The sequence below is a fragment of the Motacilla alba genome, chromosome 2 (genome assembly GCF_015832195.1).
Source record: "Motacilla alba alba isolate MOTALB_02 chromosome 2, Motacilla_alba_V1.0_pri, whole genome shotgun sequence".
NCBI classification, from domain to species: domain Eukaryota; kingdom Metazoa; phylum Chordata; class Aves; order Passeriformes; family Motacillidae; genus Motacilla; species Motacilla alba.
This window is the reverse complement of record NC_052017.1, coordinates 67,417,504-67,438,806: the sequence shown is the minus strand read 5'-3', so window position 1 is coordinate 67,438,806 and position 21,303 is coordinate 67,417,504. Positions and strand designations below refer to the sequence as shown.

The 21,303-nt window shown below is 41.9% G+C and overlaps 2 protein-coding genes and 1 long non-coding RNA gene across 3 annotated transcripts in view; 2 read left to right on the top strand and 1 right to left on the bottom strand.

Moving 5' to 3' along the window:
• Nucleotides 1-2,013: 2,013 nt before the first annotated feature.
• On the top strand, nt 2,014-4,437 carry PPP1R3G (protein phosphatase 1 regulatory subunit 3G). The gene has a single exon (XM_038127262.1). It carries the CDS (start codon nt 2,215-2,217, stop codon nt 3,055-3,057), a length of 843 nt encoding a protein of 280 aa, XP_037983190.1. The 5' UTR covers nt 2,014-2,214; the 3' UTR covers nt 3,058-4,437.
• Nucleotides 3,341-21,303, bottom strand: part of LYRM4 (LYR motif containing 4) — a 93,425-nt gene continuing 75,462 nt past the window's right edge. Inside the window, exon 3 of the mRNA XM_038127265.1 lies at nt 3,341-11,820. Coding sequence (XP_037983193.1) covers nt 11,758-11,820 — 63 coding nt within the window. The 3' untranslated portion in view covers nt 3,341-11,757. The remainder of the gene's footprint in view (nt 11,821-21,303) is intronic.
• LOC119697100 lies at nt 11,828-21,255 on the top strand. Its single transcript, XR_005255724.1, has 2 exons — nt 11,828-15,343; nt 15,591-21,255. It is a non-coding gene; the product is annotated as an uncharacterized LOC119697100 (long non-coding RNA).

The window sequence follows — 21,303 nt, the reverse complement described above, 5'->3', positions numbered from 1 at the left end:
AATTTTTCTTCTTTCCAGCTTGGTAATTTGAGGTGCCACAAGCCTAAGACAAGCAAGTGAGGAGGTGTCACTTCCAGGCACGAGTAAGAAAGTGCTTGCAACCTGTTTTCACCACAGTGAATGTTACTTAACAGAAGAGTGTTTGGGAGAGACCCAAAATTTCCATCCACTGCTCTGCTAGAGACTCCAGCAGGTTGGGAGTGATGGTGCAAACAAACGACACCAGCACCTTTGCTGCCAATGCCAGGAAGAGGACGATTGTGTTCCTCCTTCCTGCGCTGCACCACAGAGCTCAGCTGAGTAACTCAGGACCACGGTCTGTGGTCTGTGGTTTAGCACCATTAAGTCGAGGCTGGTTGGTTCAAGGAGCTGAAATGGTGGCACACCAGCGCCCTTGGAGCAGACAAGGCAAAGAAACGCTCCCATGAAGGGTTTAGCCAACAGCCTGCAGAACATGGCAGCTCCCAGCAGAGCTGGTGATCAGCAGCTGATGGCAAACTGGGGTTCATCATGTTTTCCGTCAGCACAGCGGGCGCCAGCCAGGATGTTTGTCCTTCGTTCCTCTCCTTATAATGCCCTAAACCAAATGCCAAACAAATGTCGAGTAGTCAGATTATCTGGCACTCCTGAGGAACTGCTCGCTATGTAGCTCCTCTATCAAGGTGTAGCCAGAACACCCTCACAGCAGTGTCTGCTAAGAAAAACTGCTTGGTGATGTTTCTGCTACTTCAACATTCATTCCTCTGAGAGACCCAGACTGCACACTCAGTTGAACTGCAGGGTATTCACTCACACTGGGAGGCTGCTTTTTGGCAACCAGACTGATGCTAAAAATAAAACAACCTATGCAAAACAAACAAAAAACCTCCCTGCTAAATCCATAGTGGGAGTATGTTGCTTCAGAAAGCACTGGGTTGTCTGCATATGCTTTTTGGTGTTTCTTCCATAAGAAAAAGAACAGAGGGAAGTTTAATAATGTAGTATTTTTGCAATCATCCATGCAAATCACCCCAAACAATAGCTGTGGCACACACAAAGTATAGAACCAAGTTTGGAAACTTCTTAGCTACAGACCTCATCCTACTTATAAAAAGATGTTGTTATAAGGATGCTGTTTACTATGTGTCAAGCCTACAAAATAAAACTGAGGGATACTACTCTTTATTTATCTAGGGGCAATGTCTGTATTTTATTTTCCCTTCTTGATTTTCTATTTTTAATTTGAAACTTCGGAGATAGCCTGGCCTTCTAAAAGGGTGTTTGTGCACAAGTGTGTGTCTCCTGAGCCTTTGGACATGATATTACACAAGTAACAGTATAGTTAGTACCAAATGTGGGTAAAAAAGAAGAGATTTGCTTACAAAACACAGCGTACTTTAAAAAGTTAATGCCTTTGGAGTTTGTTTTACCTTCTGGGTTTTGTCCTCGAGCTCTGTCTCAGGGATTTTCTCTGCAGTTAGGATGGTTGGTGCGATTTACACACACAAGCCGGGGGGCTCACAAACTCCCAGCAGCAGACGGGCGCGGCTCACGGGCACCCAGCCCTCTTACACCCAGGCCGGCGGAGAGAGCGGCGGCTCAGCCCCGGTCCCGAGGGGCCGCTCCACTCCCACCGCCTCCCGTTCCCTGAATGGATAGAACTCCTGGGTGAGGCCAACCTGGGGGGGCTCCTGGTTAATCCTGAGCCTCTGGGCTCTTTCTTCGGTGAACCTCCGAGGGGTGGAAGCCTAAATAACGGCGGTGGTGATGATGATGATGATAATAATAATAATAAAAAAAGTATTATTAATAATAATAATAAAAAAAGGAATCAATTAAAGGAATAACGAAGCAGCCCCTCAGCTTGGGTGTGCGGGCGGGGCGGCGGGGGGACCCCGGGGGGCGCCCCTCGCCGCTGCCCGTGTCTCCTCCAAGCCCGTAAAACCGGGAGCGTTGCTCGCTGCTCGCTGCTCCGCGCCCTGGTAACGGCGGCCCCCGGCGGGCGGGAGGACGTGCGGGGCCGCCCGTCGCGGCTGTTTCCGCGTCGCCCGTCCAGGGAGGTCCCGCCCCCGCCCGCGGCCGCCCCAGCCCCAGCCCCGCGGGGAGGCTCCGGGGCCGGCGGGGGGGCGCGCCCCCAGCCCGGGGCCTGCGGCGGGGGCGCCGGATAAAGCGGTGCCGGCCCGTCCGCCTGCCGGCACAGGGGCGGCCGGGACGGGCCCAGCGGGGCGCCCCGCCATGGCGAGCCCCGCACGCCCGCGGCAGGAGCTGGCGGCCGAGGAGCGGCGGCTTCGCGGCGCGGCCCCGACGGTGCCCCGCGACGGCAAGCGGGAGGCGGCGGGGGAGCGGCTGGTGCTGCTGGAGCTGCGCCGCTGCGGGCGGCCGCCGTCCCCCGGCCCCGGCGAGCGGCAGGAGGAGGGGGAGGAGGAGGAAGACGAGGGGGAGGCGGCGGCGGGCGAAGATTGTTGCGGCAAGTGCAAGAAGCGGGTGCAGTTCGCCGACTCGCTGGGGCTGAGCCTCGCCAGCGTCAAGCACTTCAGCGACGCCGAGGAGCCGCAGGTGCCGCCCGCCGCGCTGTCGCACCTGCAGAGCCCGCCCGGCGAGGAGCGGGACCCGCCGCCGCCCGGCGCCGACCCGCCGCCGCCCGCGCTGCTGCTGGTGCCCGACTTCCCCGACGGCGGGGAGCCCAGCGCCGAGCGGCTGCGGCGGCAGCGCGTCTGCCTGGAGCGCCTGGGGCGGCCCGCGGCGCCTACCGACGTGCGGGGCACGGTGCAAGTGCTGGGCGGCCCCGGCCCCAGGGAGGTGACGGTGCGCTACACCTTCAACGAGTGGCTCTCCTTCGTGGACGTCCCGGCCGCGCCCCTGCCCCCCGAGCCGCCGGCCGAGCGCTACGGCTTCACCCTGTGCGTGCCGCCGAGCCTGCGGGAGGGCTCGGCCCTGCACTTCGCCATCCGCTACCGCAGCCCGCAGGGCGAGTTCTGGGACAACAACGGCGGCCGCAACTACACGCTGCGCTGCTGCGGCTGCCCCGGGGGCGGCCCCGCCGCCGCCCCGCCGGCCCCCGCCGCACCCCGCTACTGACGCCGGCCGGGCGAGGGGAGCCGAGGGGACCCGGCCGGGCAGGGGCAGGGGCAGGCGGCCGCACCCCGCGCCCGGAGTGAGGCCCGGCTCGGGAGGGAGACGCCCAGCGCGCAGAGGGCCCCGTCCCGAAGACTGCCCCAAGTCTGGTGGTTTTTAAGCAGGAGCTTCAGTTTCTGCCCGCGAAATATGGATGTGCGTAGGCTCGCATTGCTGTGGCTTGTGGAATTGTTCTCCCTTTTGTTTTTTGGTTGGGTTTTTTTTTTTTTTTTGTTTTTGTTTTTGTTTTTTTATTTTAGAGAGAGGGCAAGGAGACTGAGTAGCGTGGGCTTTGCTTTTCCCCTCTTGAAGTGAATTTTTGAGGTCTTGATTTGGGCTTGACTCCACTTACCCGATTAGTCAAGAGCACTCGTGTGAAAACTTGGTGGCGTGTTCGCTGCAGATTTAACTTAGGATCCCAGTTTTCCCGTTCTCAGATCCATTTGAAAGACACAATACTGCGACAGCAATGGTATGCTTTGTCCTTTTTTTGTTATTTTCTTTTAGTTCAATGGACTCCGTAACAATACGATTCACTGTTGTGAGCACCTGTCAAACCCGTGACAGGCTTGCGTGCCCGTCCCACCTTTGCCATGGCTGCGGCAGCTCTGAACAGCAGGCACTCTGTTTTGGGGCTGGATCTGGGGCTGGACTGGGCTGCCCTGGTTTTTGTCACTCAACACACTTCGGTACTGCTCTCCAGGCTCGCATGTAGATCCCGTCTGGCTAATAGCAGTCAACAAGGACTTGTGCAGAAATGTTTTTGCTTAAAATAGACTGGTGACTTTTCACACAACCAACGAGTCTAAAACCGGGATGAAGGAGGAGTTAAAATACTTGCTGATGCTGTGTTTATCAGGAAAACTTTGGTAACACCTTTGAGTCGTGCACTCTGAAGTGAAAGATGGTGTTTGTCTCATACACGGTTCTGTATTTTCAGATTTGGGTCTGGCTTGGATGACCCTTCTCACTGAGGAGCGATGCTGCCATACAGAGAGGCTGTCCTCAGTGACAAATGGAAACAAGTGCCTTAGTTCAGATCTCCTTATGTTACATTTTGCACCACATTTCTCGAGTATTTATAATTTATTCAGCTTTTTTGCTACATGTTTTTCTGTATTTGTATGTTGCTGGGAAAGAACTTTGTTGTGCACACAGCTGGACTTTATGGCGCTGGACACTTAAATTGATTTTATAGTCTTCACTCTTGCACTGCAAGCCTAGAGGTTGACTACTACTGGTGTCCCAACTCTTGAAATTAAGCAAAAACTACCAATGCAGATGGGTTTGTAAGAATAAAAAAAAAAGTTTTAAAAAAAGCCATAAAGCTCACCATTACACTTACTTTCTTCTTCTTCTTCTTCTTCTTCTTTTTTTTTTCTTTTTTTTTCTTTTTTTTATTTTTTTCTCTTTAACAAAATGTAACAGCAGGCTTCACAGTTTTGCAGGCTGTGGTATGTCTGTCCTGACCAGGGATGATCCCGTCTGTAAGCAGTGTTTAGGGCTGTAGCTGAAAATGACTGTTGTCCTGCCAGAGCCATGAGGCAAATCACCCTCTAAGTCCATGACAGGCATCTTGAGCAGAGCTGTGGTGTGAGGAAGCTTTACTAGCATGGGTGGAAAGTAGGTGGGTTATGGTCAAGTTTTTTCGGGCTCTTCTGCAACTTTGATCCTTCTTGTTTTCTTTTGATATGGTATCTCAAAATATGGGTTATTTTTGGTCAATGAAGAACAATTGCCAGAATGCAGAAAATGCCCTGACATGGATGTATGGTTTTCAGTAAGACCATGGAATGGCATTTTCCTTTTTTGAAACAGAGCATAGTGTGAGATTTCTCAGGTCTTAATTTCCTCTGAAGATGTAAAACATCTTAAAGGCTATTATGACAATATTAGAAAAAATAGCTTCTTTATAAAATTCTCCATACTTGAGAATATTTTCAAGTCTACAGCTAACCTGCCTTTTGAAATGGCTGGGACAGACCCAGAGCTAAAAGCAGGGAGTCTGTTGGGGGAAAGATGGGAAGCAGAGGGAACTTCAGACTAAAAGTGCTGCAGTTCTGCTCACATGTGCACTGCTGCTGAAACACAGCCTGTCCTCTCTCCTCCCAAAAAAATCCTGTGTGTACAGCACAGTGTGAGAATACAGCAGAGACAAGGAGGTGTTTAATTCCTTCGGAAACCATTCTGCTGTTACACTGTATCAGTTGCTTTGACAACGCACAGAGGGAGAGCTCTGGGCAGGCAAACAGAAGTTCCGTACTGGTGTCCTTCAGGTTACATGTGAACTCTCGCCAATAAGATTTTAAGGGAGAATAGTGAACTCTGCTGTTTCCCTACACAAGTTTGTTTTAGGTCTGTCATGCATTACAGGATTACAGGATGTTACATGGCATAACCTGGTATGAATTAGCCTTTCTTCAGATTGCTGCATCAATGAAATAGTGTGCTTTTAGTGCAGTGTCAAGATTGATCCTTCATTTAAGTACAATATAATATTTGGGATAGCTGAAGCCCATTCCTTATTCTGTGCTTTGTTTATTAGTTGCTAGTTGCCTCAGAGAAGAAGGAAACATTGCCAGAAAAAGGAGGGGAGAGATCTCTCCTTAACACAATTTAAAGGAGCAGCCATATTCTGATGGCTGTGTCTGGGCAGAGGTGGTACCATGAAGAATCCTGGCTAGCTGTGCCTAGCGATAGAGGCCTGGAAATGTTCTCTGGTCCACTGTAAACATCGACATCCAGAACATGTGACATTTCTGTGTGCTTTTCAGATGTGTGACCTGAAATTCGAAATGCAAGAAAGTACTTGCTGGGGCTAGACAGTAGAACCTTCTGAGTGCTTCAGAAAATTGGTGCCAATTGAAAATCCTGCCAATTGGGTTAATTAAAGCACAACATTTTTGTGCTTTGATACCTGGTGAAGTGCTTTTATTTGTTATTAAGAATTACTTTTTGTGAAAGGAAGGAGAAAACCTCTAGATGAGAGTCAGACATACTCACTTTTTGATAGACAGTACATTTCTGTGCTCTTAGGATTTTACGGAAGCATGGATTTTCAAAGCAGGGTTCAAAGACAGCCTACTCACAGTAGTCTGTATTTTCATAGCTGAGGTTCCTGAGGGCTATGGAAAATGCAAGGCTTTATAAAAGATTACGCTGGGCAGCACTTGTAAAAATCCAACTGGACCATGTGTGTACCAAAGGCTTGCAAGCCCACATCAGCAAACCTCGGGGCTCCTGCTCCTGGCCATGGGTTGAGACACATGGCATAATTGCAACATTATTCTCAAAGGAATATAATCAAACGAAGTTGTTCTAATTCCATTAAAATCTGAAGGCCAGTAGAGTGAAATGGTAAGTGAAGCACTCTTCTGTTTGGTTGCATTACTGTTAGTGCATTTCATAAAGATTCGAAGCATAACTTTTGGAAGATGTTCTCATAAACACGCTCCCTCCCCTAACCTAAATAAGAAATTTAAGATTTATTGCACTTTTGGAAAAACTCCAGCTCCAGAGATTTTTATTTTATGCAGATTTCTGTTCCCCCACCATGGATTAGGGGGGTAGGAATAGCTGCCAAACAGTTTTATAGGTGTATATAAATGAAGAAAGTTTAATATAGTTGAAACTCTGTAGGGGTAACTGTGAAGGACATAAAAGGTAAATCTTAAGCAATTTTTTGCCATGTACACTTACTTTTAAATTCAGATTTAAATGATTCAGGAAAGGGCTGTGAAGCTAAATTTACTTTGGTGTCATGAAGATCTGTAAGCATGCATGAAAACTACTTCTGTTTTATTTAAAATTGGAGCTTTCAGTCAGTACTTGGAAAGTCTGGCTTCTGCTCCCATTGGCTTCGCTGGGATTTGGATCCAGCCCAAAGTACTGCAGGAAGGTAAGGGAAATGATCTAGGTTTAATTGTCCATTCTGTTCAGAGTCTTGTGTTATGGGGTTAGGATAACATGCACTGTGATGAATGTTCATCTGTCAAGAGTTCAAAGTCTGCTGTCTGTGCATGGCAGTAATTAAATCACCTTAATTGTTTTTTCATGATTCTTTCTGAGAGAGGGAAAATTACTTGCCTTGGATTAGCATATTGCCAAAGACTGTTATAAATATTTATGGGGTGTACTCTTTCAATAGAAAGCCTGTACATTCTTCACAGGTCTCCACAGTTCTTTTTCCCAAACACAGAAGGGTAGTTACTTGAATGCACTAATTACCATGATCTCCCCCTCTTGCAAAGCTTCAGTAGATAGTGGTTTAACAGCAAAAAAGGTAAGTAGTTTAGAAAGAAGCATCTCTTGCAAAACATACTTAATTACCTCTGTAAGCTGTGGAATCTTTTTGAAGGTGCGTATGTTCATGAAACAGGTTTGAGAGTTCCAAATTTTTTCCTTTTACAGTTGTAGAAAATACACGGTTTTGGAAGAATTACTGGCTTCTCTGTTTTTTTTTTTTTTCTTCTGCTTTCACATTAAGGCTTCATGCACTATTCTTATATTCTAAAATAGTGAAAAAGTAGGAATGTAAACACTCAGTTAAAGAGCTGCACAGTTTAGTTCTTTTTTTATAAAGGTCGTCAAGCAAAATATTCCCAAGAGTATGAAATAACTATGTCTGTGTTAAGAATGGTGGAATAAACCAAACAGTGTAGTCCTGACTTGAATAATGCCAGGATTTCACTGTAGATCATTATGGAAAACTCAGGAAAACAGTCAGAGCACAGCTCTTTCATGGCTCTGTTTACGCGTACGTATGGTCTGTGCTGGGAATCAGGAGAGATGCATTTACGTTGTATTACAGGAAGAAAGTTGAGGTGCTGGTGCTTCTCCATAAAGTTATTCTGTCTGCTGGTGTTAGAGGGTAAAAGTTTTCCTTTTAATGCCTGGAAACTTGGAAGGTTTTTTTTAAATAGAAATACCTTTTGAGAAAAGTGAGTACTAAGTTAAAATCCTTCTTAGCTTATTTCAATACTATATGTAAAGCACATGCTTCTCATTTGGGTTGCTCTCCTGAAAATCTGTACCTCTGATATATCTGGGCATTTTGAAGCCATGCTTTCAACTGCAGAAAAAATTATTGAGAGGTTGTAACATACAACAGAAATGCCTGTCCTTTGAATAGTTACTAATACTAATCAAATTGTTCCTTTTTTCCTTTCAGAGTGCTGTTTCCAAGCTTATCCTGTAAAAGTAAGGACAAACTTCAGCATAGGCAAACACTCAAATTTTGGTTCATACTGCTGAGGTCAATAGTTTGTTAAAGTGTCGAGATCAGGAAAAAACATTTTTTTAATAATGCAAAAGCAAAATTGTTTTGCTAAGACATTGCACCTTTAGTAAAGATATTTATTGAGCTCTGTTCTAAGGAAAAAAGATATACTTTTTATAACAGTGGGCATTGTATGTAAGTCATGGGATCATTCCTTTGTGTTTTAACTATTCCTGTTGTTTACACTGCTTTGACAAAATCCAACAAAGCTTCTGACAGCGTGCCAAGAGAGATTTAATGAGTATTGCAACGTAAACGGAACTGGTGAAGCACAGAAGGTGCAGCTGTAAGAGCAGAGCAGCTCCGAGGCTGGAGCACAGTGCCAGCTCTCCAGGCTGCTCTCTCCATTGGCAGTGATGAGCACAGCCCCAGCCAAGAGCAAGAACAGGGCAAGTGGACACCAACACAACACTAAAGTCATCCCAGCCTACAACTGGGCTCGACTTCCTAAGGCAGGTGTGGTTAGCAAGTATTTTCCTTCCCTAGCTTGTAGGATGTAAATGATAAAGAATTTGTCAAACAATGTTTTGGGCATGCCCCATAAACTGGGCAAATTTTGGCAAAATACCTTAAAATGAACATCAGGCAAGGGAAAAATATATTTGTGGGTATCTTTCAGTCTGTTCAACTGATATGCACAAAATTAACACTAACTAGCCATGCACTTACATGTATGTTACAGGCAAAGGAAACATACAGGCCTGTCTAAAACAGGGAACAAGCATCTAAAATGCCACTGGGTTTGAGGAGTAAGTGATAATGCCTTTGCTAGATTTGCATTCCCGTTAACAAGCTCAATAGTGTTACACAGACTTTTGGACTGTAGCAGCAGAGGAGTTCTTACCTTGCTTCTAATAAGTAATGTATAAATACTGTATGAGTACAGTATAAATACTGTATGATAAGGTGATCAGTAATTTCAAGTAAGAACTGATTTGTCCTTTACTGAGAAGGTCAGCTGTCTTACCCTCTGCAGTATGGACTGGGGACAGAGGGAAATTACAGAGCACCACTAGATTTTCCCCCCACTGCCTGGATGGTTCTCATTGTAGAATGTACCTGAAGGTTACTACTGCTCCTGTGAAAGTAGAAGTAAGTAAGGGAGAGAGAATCTGAGTGGTAACTTTGAGAAAGAAGGTTGGAGCAGATGCCATGAACTGGGACTACAGCAGTGTTTTATCTACCACAAAAACTTAACAACAGAGTTTTTAGGCATTAATGGAGAAGTAATCTTCATACTTTGGAAGGAATCAATAAGACATTTCACATTCCCATGACTGCCTGCCTGTATGACAGGGGGACATACCATCTACAGCTGTATTCTTGTTGGAAACAATGCTGAAGAACTTCACTGGAAAAGGTATTTTTGAAGAACTGATTATGCATTGAAAGAGTTCCTGATTTATTCGTAAATATGGTGAAAACAGATTTAAATAGTAAAAAAAAAAAATATAGTTACCGATGGAGTTGTCCCTCTTTATAAATCAGGGCTATGCTATTTATAAATATGTTTATTTTGCTTTCTAGCATACATTTTCAGATCTTGAAATGGTATGCAGTGCTTGTTCCAGTAATTAAGCTGTTTTAGACAAGGATTTTACATGTACTGTTTTAGCAACAAAGTTTCTGACAGTATAAAACTGGCAGCCCTTCCAAGCCTGTGTCATCCATGAGGGTAAGATGCTGCATTTCTCTGAGCTCACTGGAAGCTTAAAGAGCAATCAAACCCTTCTTCCCCTGCACTTTCACCATTAACTTAAGTGCACTTAATTATCCAGTTGTGAATGTGGAGATTTCAAATACAAAATCTAATGCGTATTACCTATTAGAATAATTAAATTTAATTTTAATAAAATGTTCACTAAAAGCAATTTACATTGCAATACTTATACACCTAATAAGGGGAGAATTATTATTGTATTTGCTTTTTATCTGAAATTGAAAGGGGGCTACATTGGCAATCTCAGGTACACACTATTTTGTTCTGTACCCTGTATTGTCCCTATGAAATCCATCAGTATACATCTCAATATAACTGTATGAAATGGTAAAATACACTTAAAGGGGCAGTGAGGAATGGGAATTTGTTCTGAATTAGACACTCTGCTTTAATGTTTTCAGAGAGCATGAACAACACAGAAGAACATAAACAAAGATGAATTTTGTGAAGCAAGAAAAATAAGGGGTGGATTTCAAAGGCCGCAGTGCCATGGAACAAGTTTTGAACTTCTGTTTCTCTACTTAAAAAACCCCACAACAATTCACTGAAATAAGAGGAAACGTCTTTTTTTTCCTGTATGCCAGCTTTGCACTGCTTAATTTTTCTGCAGATTTCTAATAGAAACCAAATTCAAGCACAGCAATGACTTGAGCAAAACCTGATCAAAAATTCTGCTTGCTTTTTTATTAATCTGTGGTCTTAGAAGTGTAGAGCATTTTATAGATTTAAGAATAATCAATAAAATGCTATGCTGAGCACTTTTTCTAGGCAAAGCTTGTTGCCACTTCATGACTTACAGCACTTGAGTTACTCTTCCAGTTAGGTTCTTTTTCTTCTGCCGAAATTCACGATGTTTGTGAAAAAGGAAAATCTTTCATAAAGTGATGTGGACCTTTCTGCTAATAGCTGCACTTCAATAAATTAAAGGACTTGGTGGTGAAAAAACATTTGAAAGCTCCCAAGCCTCAGTAATTCAAGTCTTACATTCTGCTATGCTGATCAATTATTGTTAAAAGTAGGACAAGACTAATTATTAACGCTTGAAAACTAAAGAAAGAACTAGTGAATTTTTAATGTCACCTCCTGAAATGTCAAGGGATGCTCTTCAAGGAAACCATACAATGCAGCCTGTGATATTTGTAAGTATCGAAGTCCAGGAGAGGAAAATTCTGACCGTCTCTGGTTTTAATACTTTAAATAAAATATCTACTTAACTCATTTAGTTCAGATGCTGGATATTTTTAAGTGCAACAGGATTATTACAAACTTAGTAACTGGGTGAAGGGTTTTAAATCTTGAGGGGTTTTAAATCCAACATGTTTTTTGTGGTCAGTGAGAGACAAGATCAGCAGCAGAACAATGTAGCTGGTTGCAGGTAGTTTAATGAAGTTTTATTGTTGAAATAGGGCAGGAACTATTCCATCACATAGGACACACAAGCAAACAGATTCCAAGACTACCTTATATACTATTATAAATCACAGCTATTTATCTTAGAACATGTGACCCTTTAGAAAATAGAACTTTGGTTGCCAAAAACAGTCTCTCAGGCATTTCTTATGCTGAACAGACAAGCTCAGACATGTGCATGTGCAGTTTCTGTATGTGGCACTGTAGGATGCTGAAGATGGTCCAGTGTGGTTTCAGGATCAGAGGCTTTTCTTGGCTATGTGTTTCCCGGACTCTCAATGACCAATTTTTCTGTGGTGTACAGCTGGCTAATGGTAACCTGAAATCAAACCAAAATATCAGTAATAATTTAGGCTGCACCAAAAAAACAAACAAACAAACAAACAAAAAACCCAAACCAAACCAAAACAAAACCCCCCAAAAAACAAGAAGTGAATAGTCCAAATATTAAGCTTTTTCATAATTACATTTTTCTTTCTATAAACATTTCTTTTTGTAAATAATACACCTGTCTAGACCTTAAGAAAAATAACCAATACATAAAATACCTGCACATATAAAATCTTGAAATAAGGACATTGAGGAATACCATTTAAAGTCTCAAAAATAACATTAGAAGTTACAACAGAGAAAAAGCAAGCAGGTTCTATGTTGAGAAAAATGATAAGACAAATATAATGAAAAACAAAAATATGGATGTAATCAGCAGGTATTTCTTATGCTTCTTAGGTGGAGAGCCTAGATATAAATTGCATGGCATGGTATTATTTACCAGTTCCTTTGGAATCCTAATGTAATTTGCTTTATGAATGGGGAAAACAGTTCAACAGTTGTTAGTTCTGCAGGAGCACTTTACACACATTGGAGCTACCTCTTGTTCACGAGATGGTATTCAGACCTCCTATATTTGTGCTTTCTAGTGCAATGAGGAAATGAAATAGGACAAAAATGCAACATTGATGCTTTGAATCCTCTTGCTCTTTAGCACTTTCTAGTCTGCTCCATAACATTGGTAAATTGTGGTTGGATGAGCAGCTGGCAGTTGTCACACACAGTTCTTGGTGTACCAGCTGAGACGGGGAAGGAAGAAGTTTCATGCAAGTAGGGTAATGAAAGCAGAAGACAATGCTTGTTTTTAAAAGTATGGATTTTGCAGTCTACTTTTTAATATCTGTTATGCCCTTTCTTGCCCGTACTTTCTCCTTCAGGCCTGGGGACATAGCAGCTCTGCGTCCTTTTCACAAAAAAAGGAAAGGTTCATACATTTAAGTGTTGAATTAGGACAAAAAAGGCTAGATACTGAATTACAGTAAGCATGGTATATTTAGTAGAATTTAATACTGTGCAAATTAAGCCTAACAGCAAGTCAGGCTCTCAAAGTAGTAAAAAAATCAAGGAAAGAATGTTTTTGGCATTTTTCGTTTAAGATTTTTGGTGGAGAAAAAATCTGTGCTATCTATCTATCTATCTGTGCTCACACTCACATAAAATGTGAATAATATTGCCTTTTAGGAAATGAACTAATAATCTTGATAAACAGCCTTGTCTGAAACTTGTAATGCATTGATTTTAATCTTGAAATATTTATTACAAGGGAGCATTTATGAAGCTGTTCGTAAAGTAACAGAAGTTTTCCTTGCCAACACGTATTTCCGTCTTTTGGCACTCCGAGCTAAGTTAGTAACAGCATATGAACAACTCTGATTATTTCTGAAGTTACTTATGAAATATGTTGCATACAGAATGTTTAATACAAAGGCCATACACAACTGTGGCATGTGTTACCAACAGAAATTTTAAGTTGTCAACAAGTGTTACTTGTCAAAGAGAACTCGCTGCTCTGGGTTATGTGGCAAGCTATACACTTTAGTTGCTGCCTTACCACAAACCATGCTGAAGTACTTCATTTTTGTATACTGTGTTTTGGAGCCCAAAGAATCTTTAATCCTTTCCCACACAGTAGAGCAAATTTAATGGGAGGCTCAGAGGGATTACAAAAATGCTGAAACCTGAATTGCATTTTTTTTTTCTCCCCCAGCTGGGGAGATACATGAGACTGAGTACGTGACTTCTCAGTCAATCATATTCAGCTGGGGCAGATGGCTTTGTAGGAGAAAGGTACGAGCTGCTGTTTGCTGTCCCTGTGCCAACAGGTGATGTTATCTACTGCTGCACCTCTTGACTCGAATGCAATAAAAGCACAGATTTATGTGTGAGCTGCTTCCTTAGCAAACCGCAGGCATACAGGCATTTCAGCAAGTGCAGAGCCACTAATGCTGTGCTGTCAGCCTTTGCTGGGTTGCTGCAGCTTGCCTGCTCTGCTGCCTCCCTTCCAGAACCTCTGCCATGGCACTGTAAGCTGAGCTTCGAAACCTAAGGATTTTTTTTAAGCCATTAGCACTGAATTTTTAAAGTTATGATCAAGCCTTTCCCATGTGCCTTAGACAAAACAAATAAACCTTCCATTTATAGCTGCTGAAAAATTCCCATCCATAAATGTTTCCTGCCTCAGCAGAAGGATTGCACCAGTATTTACACACTGACACTCATTAACCCTACGAAACACAACAGCCTTCATACAGTGTCCTCACTACCCCAAGTCTAAAGAAAGCACTTCAGCAGCATGCACTCACTGTGGAGCACTGTCCCAAATCAGAGACTTAAGTGGCTACCTATTGTGCTCTTTCTTCATCGTGCATGTTTGTAGCTTGTACACCACATTTACTCTTTTGGTGGGTGGCTGGAAGCCAGTGCATAGGTCAGTGCCAGGGGAGTTCCACTGACCACAGGAAACTTTTGGGGAAAAAGGCTCCATGATTTGCTCAGCAACTTGGGTTACCCAAAAGTTTATTTACCTCTTTAGGTAACACATTGCAATTAAATTCCCCAGGAAAGAATGTGCAATAAAGAACCACACTGTCATCAGGAGAAGACAATAAATAGAAATATAGAAGTTGTTTCTTGGCTCCTTTTGAATTACTTGATAATTAAATTCTGCCTGAAAAACTATGTACTTTGGTTCTGACACGTCCAGCCCTCAAAACCTGACAATTTGTCTTTGTTCAAAGATTTAGTACAAGCCCATATGGTCAGCTGTTTTTTGTGAACAAGAAGACTTGTTCTTGAAAACCTTACTACTGCCTTCTGTCTGAATCCAGGAGGCGGCTTAGGGCTTCAGAATGGGATTTATCAGCAGATGTGAGACAACAAATGGGGAAAAAGAAACCACTGAAGAGTAAGCACTAGTCCATCTTGTAACCCAACCATTCTCTGGTTATTAGGTCTTTGTGTGTTCATACGGAAACAAGTACTAGTCCTTTGTCACAGCTGGCAGGAAGCAACCACAAGAATTAGCCACTTCATGGACTCTTTCATTGCTATTGGGGGAAAAAAAGCATGTAGGAAAGGTTTTCCCTACATAACAGAGCGTCAAAGATACGTATGGGGAGGTGCAGTAAGAATTAAATCATAGAATTAAGAAGAATTGTAGAAGTAAAATCTGAATGTCCTGCAGACACTGAAAGAACATATTACCCCAAAATTCAACAAATCCAGCCAAATTGACTGAACTGTGTCCTCTCCAAAGGTGTCTGGCTGCCAGGGTCTGACTCTCAGGGACACCCGTGTCTGGGAGCAGGTTACGTGTGGCTTCCATGCCAAGCCATGTGACAGATGCAATTGCAGTGGGACGGTGCTGGCCTGGGAGGCAGCCTGAATCTTAGGGGCTAACCTGAATCCTAGGGGCTGTCATCCCATCTTGACACAGCTGGTGGAGTAGATCCTGCAGACCCACTGCTACTACTTGCAAAATACTACTAGATTATCATCTCCAGTTTCTGAAGGTATGTGGCATGTCTTGTGTATTTTATCCACATAAAGATTTTACTTTGCAGCTCAGAGTTGAGGTAGAAGTGACTGCTCATATTTCTGCAGGGCTGAAGCTAAGGTGACTGGGTTTTAAATTTTTTTTCGAATTTGCCTCATTCAGAGTGCATAGTTCTGCTCTGAAAAGTACAATGGCATCTTTCCTTGACAGCTCTGTATAAATGTCTGTCTACTTAATTAATCACCACATTTTTCCTTCCTTAGGCTCTGCAGCACAAAGGTGGCCAGACATCTCTTTTTCCCATGTACTTTACAGAACTGTAATTGTGTGGTATATAACCCATGAGCTCTAACAAATCCTGCTGAGCCTGGATGAAGATACTTTTTCCCACTGTCACTGAATTACTCATCCTTATCATCCTGCCAAACTTGCCAATCTCCAAACAACTAGCTACCTGCTTGTGTGAGGTCTCACTGATAAATTTCAGGGTGAGTGCCCTAAAATTACTCAGGAAAGTAGCTAGGCAGCAGCCTTTCTGCCCTCAAAAGCAAACTAACTATTTTTTTTCATTTTTCATGCCACTGTTTATTTTTGATGACAGACAAAAGCAGGAGTGGCCTAACAGGAGAGGGTGCAACACTCTCACCTTATGTAGAATCAACTTACTGGACAATGCAAGGCCTAAACACATAAAAGTGCCACCACAGCACAGTAATATAGGAACACTGCAAGACAGCAATTTCTTTAGGGGTCAGTTTTTAAAAAAATTGATCTCCCATGAGAATCATCACTGGAGAAGTAAAAATGGTTTCCTGTTTTTCTTGAAGAAATGCTGCTCATAACTAAAGCTGATGTACAACAGATAGCTTTACATATTAAACACATTTACATATCTAATATATATAGGTTGTTATATACACATACATAAATATGTGAAAAATACTAAACTCTAGATAATAAACATAGCCATCTTCTCTCTTTTGTTCCAAATTTGCAGAAAAGAAATTGTTACCTTATTACAGCCAGGGATCACATATAAACACATACATTTTCATGGTTCTTTATTACGGAGAAAAAGTCCTGTGTATTAATTTTATTTATACCACACACAAACACACATATATGCAAAATCAGAGTTTTTTTTCCTGTTGCACCTAGGAAGTTGACAGGTGTATCTCATGGGCACTCTGCTGAATCTTAACTAGGAAGAAAAATCCCTGAGGACACCACAGTCATATTGCATTTATGGCTGCTAATCTGGGCCTCTAACACTACATGAAGAAGTTCCACATTCATATTTTCTGGCACAGTGACTATAAAATGCATCTTGAGTGAATGCTGACAAGAACAGAAATGTTCAAGAATAAAGGTTATTTTAAGAGCTGGCAACAGTCTTGTAAGTTGTTTATCTAGAGTCTTTCCTATTAGATGCAATCCTATTGCAAATTTAAGTGAAGTGGTTATTGTTCTTAAGAAGCATGACCTCTTCTCCACACACCCAAAATTGGATATGCTATACACAGCACACTTCATAATAAGTTTTTCCTATTTACTAAGGTCCGTTTAATGTTTTTTGTTTGTTTGTAAATGAATATGGACAGCCATTTTTGAAATTATCTTTTACTGCAATAATAAACACACCAGTGTGGTATGCAGTAATTAATACAACTCAAATGGAACAAAACCCTCATCAATAACTTCAGTTCTTTGCCAAATCTTTGTGTTGGTATTAAATGCTATAGCAGCAGCCTTACTTATTTTCACTCGGGAAAGACTGTTGAAAAACTGCATTTGGCCTCTTAAACACATAGGTTATTCCAGCTCTCCAGAGCTGGAACCAATGTGGAAAAATATTTTGGAGACATTTCCCTTATTTTAATTAATTCCATTTGTCTACAGAGAATGGGAAAGGAAGTGAAGGAAAGCACGGAGCTGAGAAGTTAGAACTATTGTGTATTTTACTTCTGTAAGCCTCTGTTTTGCAAATGCTGTTTTCTTTGTTTATGTTATGATGTTTCTTTATCCCATAACATATCCTACTCCTACATGAAGCTTTTGAAAAGGCAGGAAATATTAATTTATTGCTACCATTTGTCTGGCTTTCACAAAGGTGTGAAGTAAAGTAAGACAGCTAATAGGCGAGAATGTATCTGAAAGTTACTTCTCTTAATAATTATAAATTATGTAATTTTGTTAGAATCATATGCACTTCATCTTGAACACCTTAATTTGGCCTATCAGAAGCAGGATGATGTATTTAACACTCTCATTAATTTATTCTGTGGGTCTCCCTGAAGAGATACTCTTCAGTGAAAAGAGCAGAGAATCTTATCTATTACAGCAATGATTTACATATAAAATACTGTAAGCATATATACTCATATGTATTTTCTATACAGTGATCTAAAAATAGTGAGGGGGTTCTTCTTTTTAATCACTTAATACTTCTCAGTTAAGAGAGCCCCTTTTTCTTAAAATGACACAAAAATGCTACTGTCCTTAGAGACAATGTGGGCATGACAAACATGGCCTTTACTCCAAATAGCTACACTTGATGTAGCTTGAAGTAACAAGGGCCCTCATCAGAGAAAGCAAAACAGGAATCTTTCAAGCCCCTTCCAGCCTGGATTTTTCTATGATTCTATGAAAGCCAAGTGGACCAGATTGGGTGGGCCTTCACTAAAGTCACAGTTTTAGTTCTCTCATTTCCTGCATGCCACTCAGCCTGCAGATAAAAAGGAGCGTGACAAGAAAAATGCCATCTCAAAAGCATGCAGGACCCAACAGCAGGTGGCTGCCAAGGGGAAGAATCAACCCTCTGCTATTGCAAAGGTTACCTTACAAAGATGTCAGAGAATGAGCCACAGGAAAGCAAGCAGTGACTGATTTTGGGCTTAAACAGCCAGGTGAAGGTTTGATACAACACACATCCAAGGGAGAAGTAGGTCTGCAGATATAATGCTCTGACTGTGATCTTTTCATGCTTTCAGCATCCTGGCAATCTCCAGGCTCCCACCCCTCCTCCCTCCCTATTTGTTACCTGCTAATGTTATTTCAGCATCTTGCTTTTTTGTATTTGCATAGAAAGCCTCGACCTTCACTCCTCAAAAAGCCAAACACAGAAGAAGCAGGTCTTCTAAAGAGTCAGTCCCATGTGGGTAAAGGGGAAAAACCTAATACAGCCGGATCTCTTCTCAATATAGCATGAAGAAGAGAAAAATCACTCAGTTAAGATGTTGAGTGTGGGCAAGGAAAGGAATATAAAACATTAGTACTTGAAAATACAGAGACAAAGACCTGGATAACATTGTGCTGAGTGTGGTATAACAGGTAGTCTAGTAATGCTGAGACATTTGGTATGTAAATACCCAGACCATTCACAGAGGACCCTATGTTTTGCAGCAACTACATAAGCAGAATTCATCAATGCCAATGTGAGTGCCTGCCTTACTTTTGTCAGTACTATAATACAACAGCCACTGTCACAAAACACACACTCTGCACTAGGTCCACGAAAGTACTGTAATGTTTGAGTGTTGCAGATACACTAACTCCACAATACATACAAAAATGAAACTGTCATCATTAAAGGAAAATATTTTACTCTCCAGTGTTTTTCTTGGATCACTATTTCCAAGAGACTTTTGGAATGGAACAGTGAAGAAAATGTAGTCATTATGGACAGGTATAAGCAGATATTAAATATGCTTACTGAGTAACGTGATCAAGTAATTCTGCAGCCCTAATAAATTTTCATACTGTGAACTACTGCGGTACTAAAATGAGCTGCTACAACATTATGACAGCAATCTTAATTTAAAGACCACCTTTTACAACATTTGTATTTAAAGTCAGATGCCAGAAATGCAGTGCACTGCAAGAATCATCTTTAGTCTTATTTCTCATGTAAAGTGGGAAACTTGGCTGCCGGGAAGAGCTGCTAAACAGTTACACAAAGATGTATATGGCATGTTTGTAGATTAACCTCTTTCAGAAAATGACTTATCCACCTGTACCTACCTGCCTTTTTTCTTTTTTTAATATAATGCTAATCACCTTCTACATTTATTCTCTCTTCCAGTTCCTGAAAATACCTGATTTTGTCCCAAACCACTCAAACTCAGCAAGAGTTCCAGAGCAGCAAATGGTACATGGACTTTTTCTGCTTTTAACTGACATTTTCTTGTCTAAATGATGATTGTTCAAAGCCTTGAAAAGCTTTGTCTTCACCACATTTTTAAGTGAATAGTACATAAAGTAAGTGCAAGGGGAAAAGTACATGAAGTATGTTCCTTGGGAAATACTGAACTTCAGGAGCTAAGACATTTTAAGACAGCAGGTACCAAGATACCAAGGACTGAAAAGCAGGACTGGCAGGATGTAGTTCTGGGAAGATGCATACAAGAAACATGCCAGAGAGTTATGTCGGAGCTGTCACAGACCAAAAGCAGCCCAGAAGTGAGCATGCCCAGAGTGGTGGGAACAGCCAAAGCTACTGATGCTTTAGTGAAGAAAATGCTGTAGCACATGGCAGTGCTAATGGCACCAGAAATGCATTTGGTTTGGCGGCATGGAAAATGTTGGTCACCCCTGCTGTTGAAGCCAGCAGCTGTTCTGATCCTAGCTGGGCCAGCACTCATGTCCATTCAGAGCTCATCCCCACAGTACCTTACACAGCACATTGTCACCTGTGCACATTTGCTACACCTTCACTTCCATTTTTCTGAACAAGAAGTTTTCTCGGTATCTGCAGTACCAAAATATGAGGCTGCACGAACACCTGCAGTAATAATTCTATGAGACAAATGGTTAACAAGTACACAACATGTATTATGCTTGAGGACTCTCCTGTGGGAGCTACCTCTCTCTGCAGCATCCTGCCCAACATTTTATAGACAGTATATATAGATAGCAAAGTACAGAGATGTATAATTACTCTCACAGCTCAGTTCTTCGATTACTCGCTTAAACAAAAGAATTATCTGCAGCTAGCAGGAAAACTGCATCAATTAAGACAGGTTGGAACAATCACCTATAACAGAAACATGCATTGAATATTCTTCCTTTCAAGTGTAACACACTGTGTACGTTTGGTAAGGGAATATCATAATAACTAAATAAACTTGGATTTGTTTTCTTTCTTTATTCTTACCTTATCCAAACCACCAAACATAAAGGGGAAAAGTTCAGGTGACTCAGAACAGTAATATTGTTTAACCTAGCAATTTAAATTTTCTGTTTTGTTACGGTCCTTTGAGCCAGAAGAATGTTTTAAAAAAATGCCTTTTAATCTGCTACTGAAGCTATGTTTGGGGACGTGAAATACATGTTGACCTGCTAAATTTTGAATTTGAATAGATGTTAGCCACAGTTTAATTATTTGGTGGTGATGTGTCTTCTTCAAGACTCTGAACTACACTTACCAAATTCTTGGTGCTGGTTACAGGATGGCACCAGGTATATTGTGTTTTGTAAAACTGACAGGTGCTTTATTAGCATTTTAAAGTAACAAGGCCTTTTGTGTTTCAGGAAAAAAAAAAAGTCAATTCTGCAACACAGACCATTTTTCAAGACATAAAAGACAAAGAAAATTAATTTTCCCCTGTCCTCCAAGAAGGCTATAACCAAGGATTAAACTTAATTTTATATGAGGAACAATTTACTTTAAGGTCCCAAAATGTATCTTCCTCTGCCCTGATGTTACCTTAGATACACCTCAGATGTGATTACAGGCTGGGCTTTTCTCCGTGCCCATTAAAATTACAAAATTGTATTTGAAAGGGAAGAAATAACAGATTGAATTTATCTTTAGAAAATATAGCTGTATTTACAAAGATGAATTCAGTATTGGATGTTTTTGATTCAATCTGCTCTTTGCCCAAAAAGGAGCACCCCATCAAGGCAAATACATGTCAAATCTCTATTGCAGTGCTTCGGGGATCTCTAAGTATATCAGGACAGATATAAATTTTTATT

Excerpts from the sequence above, each read along its gene's own strand:
- PPP1R3G (XM_038127262.1), top strand. The coding sequence starts at position 2,215 with ATGGCGAGCCCCGCACGCCCGCGGCAGGAGCTGGCGGCCGAGGAGCGG.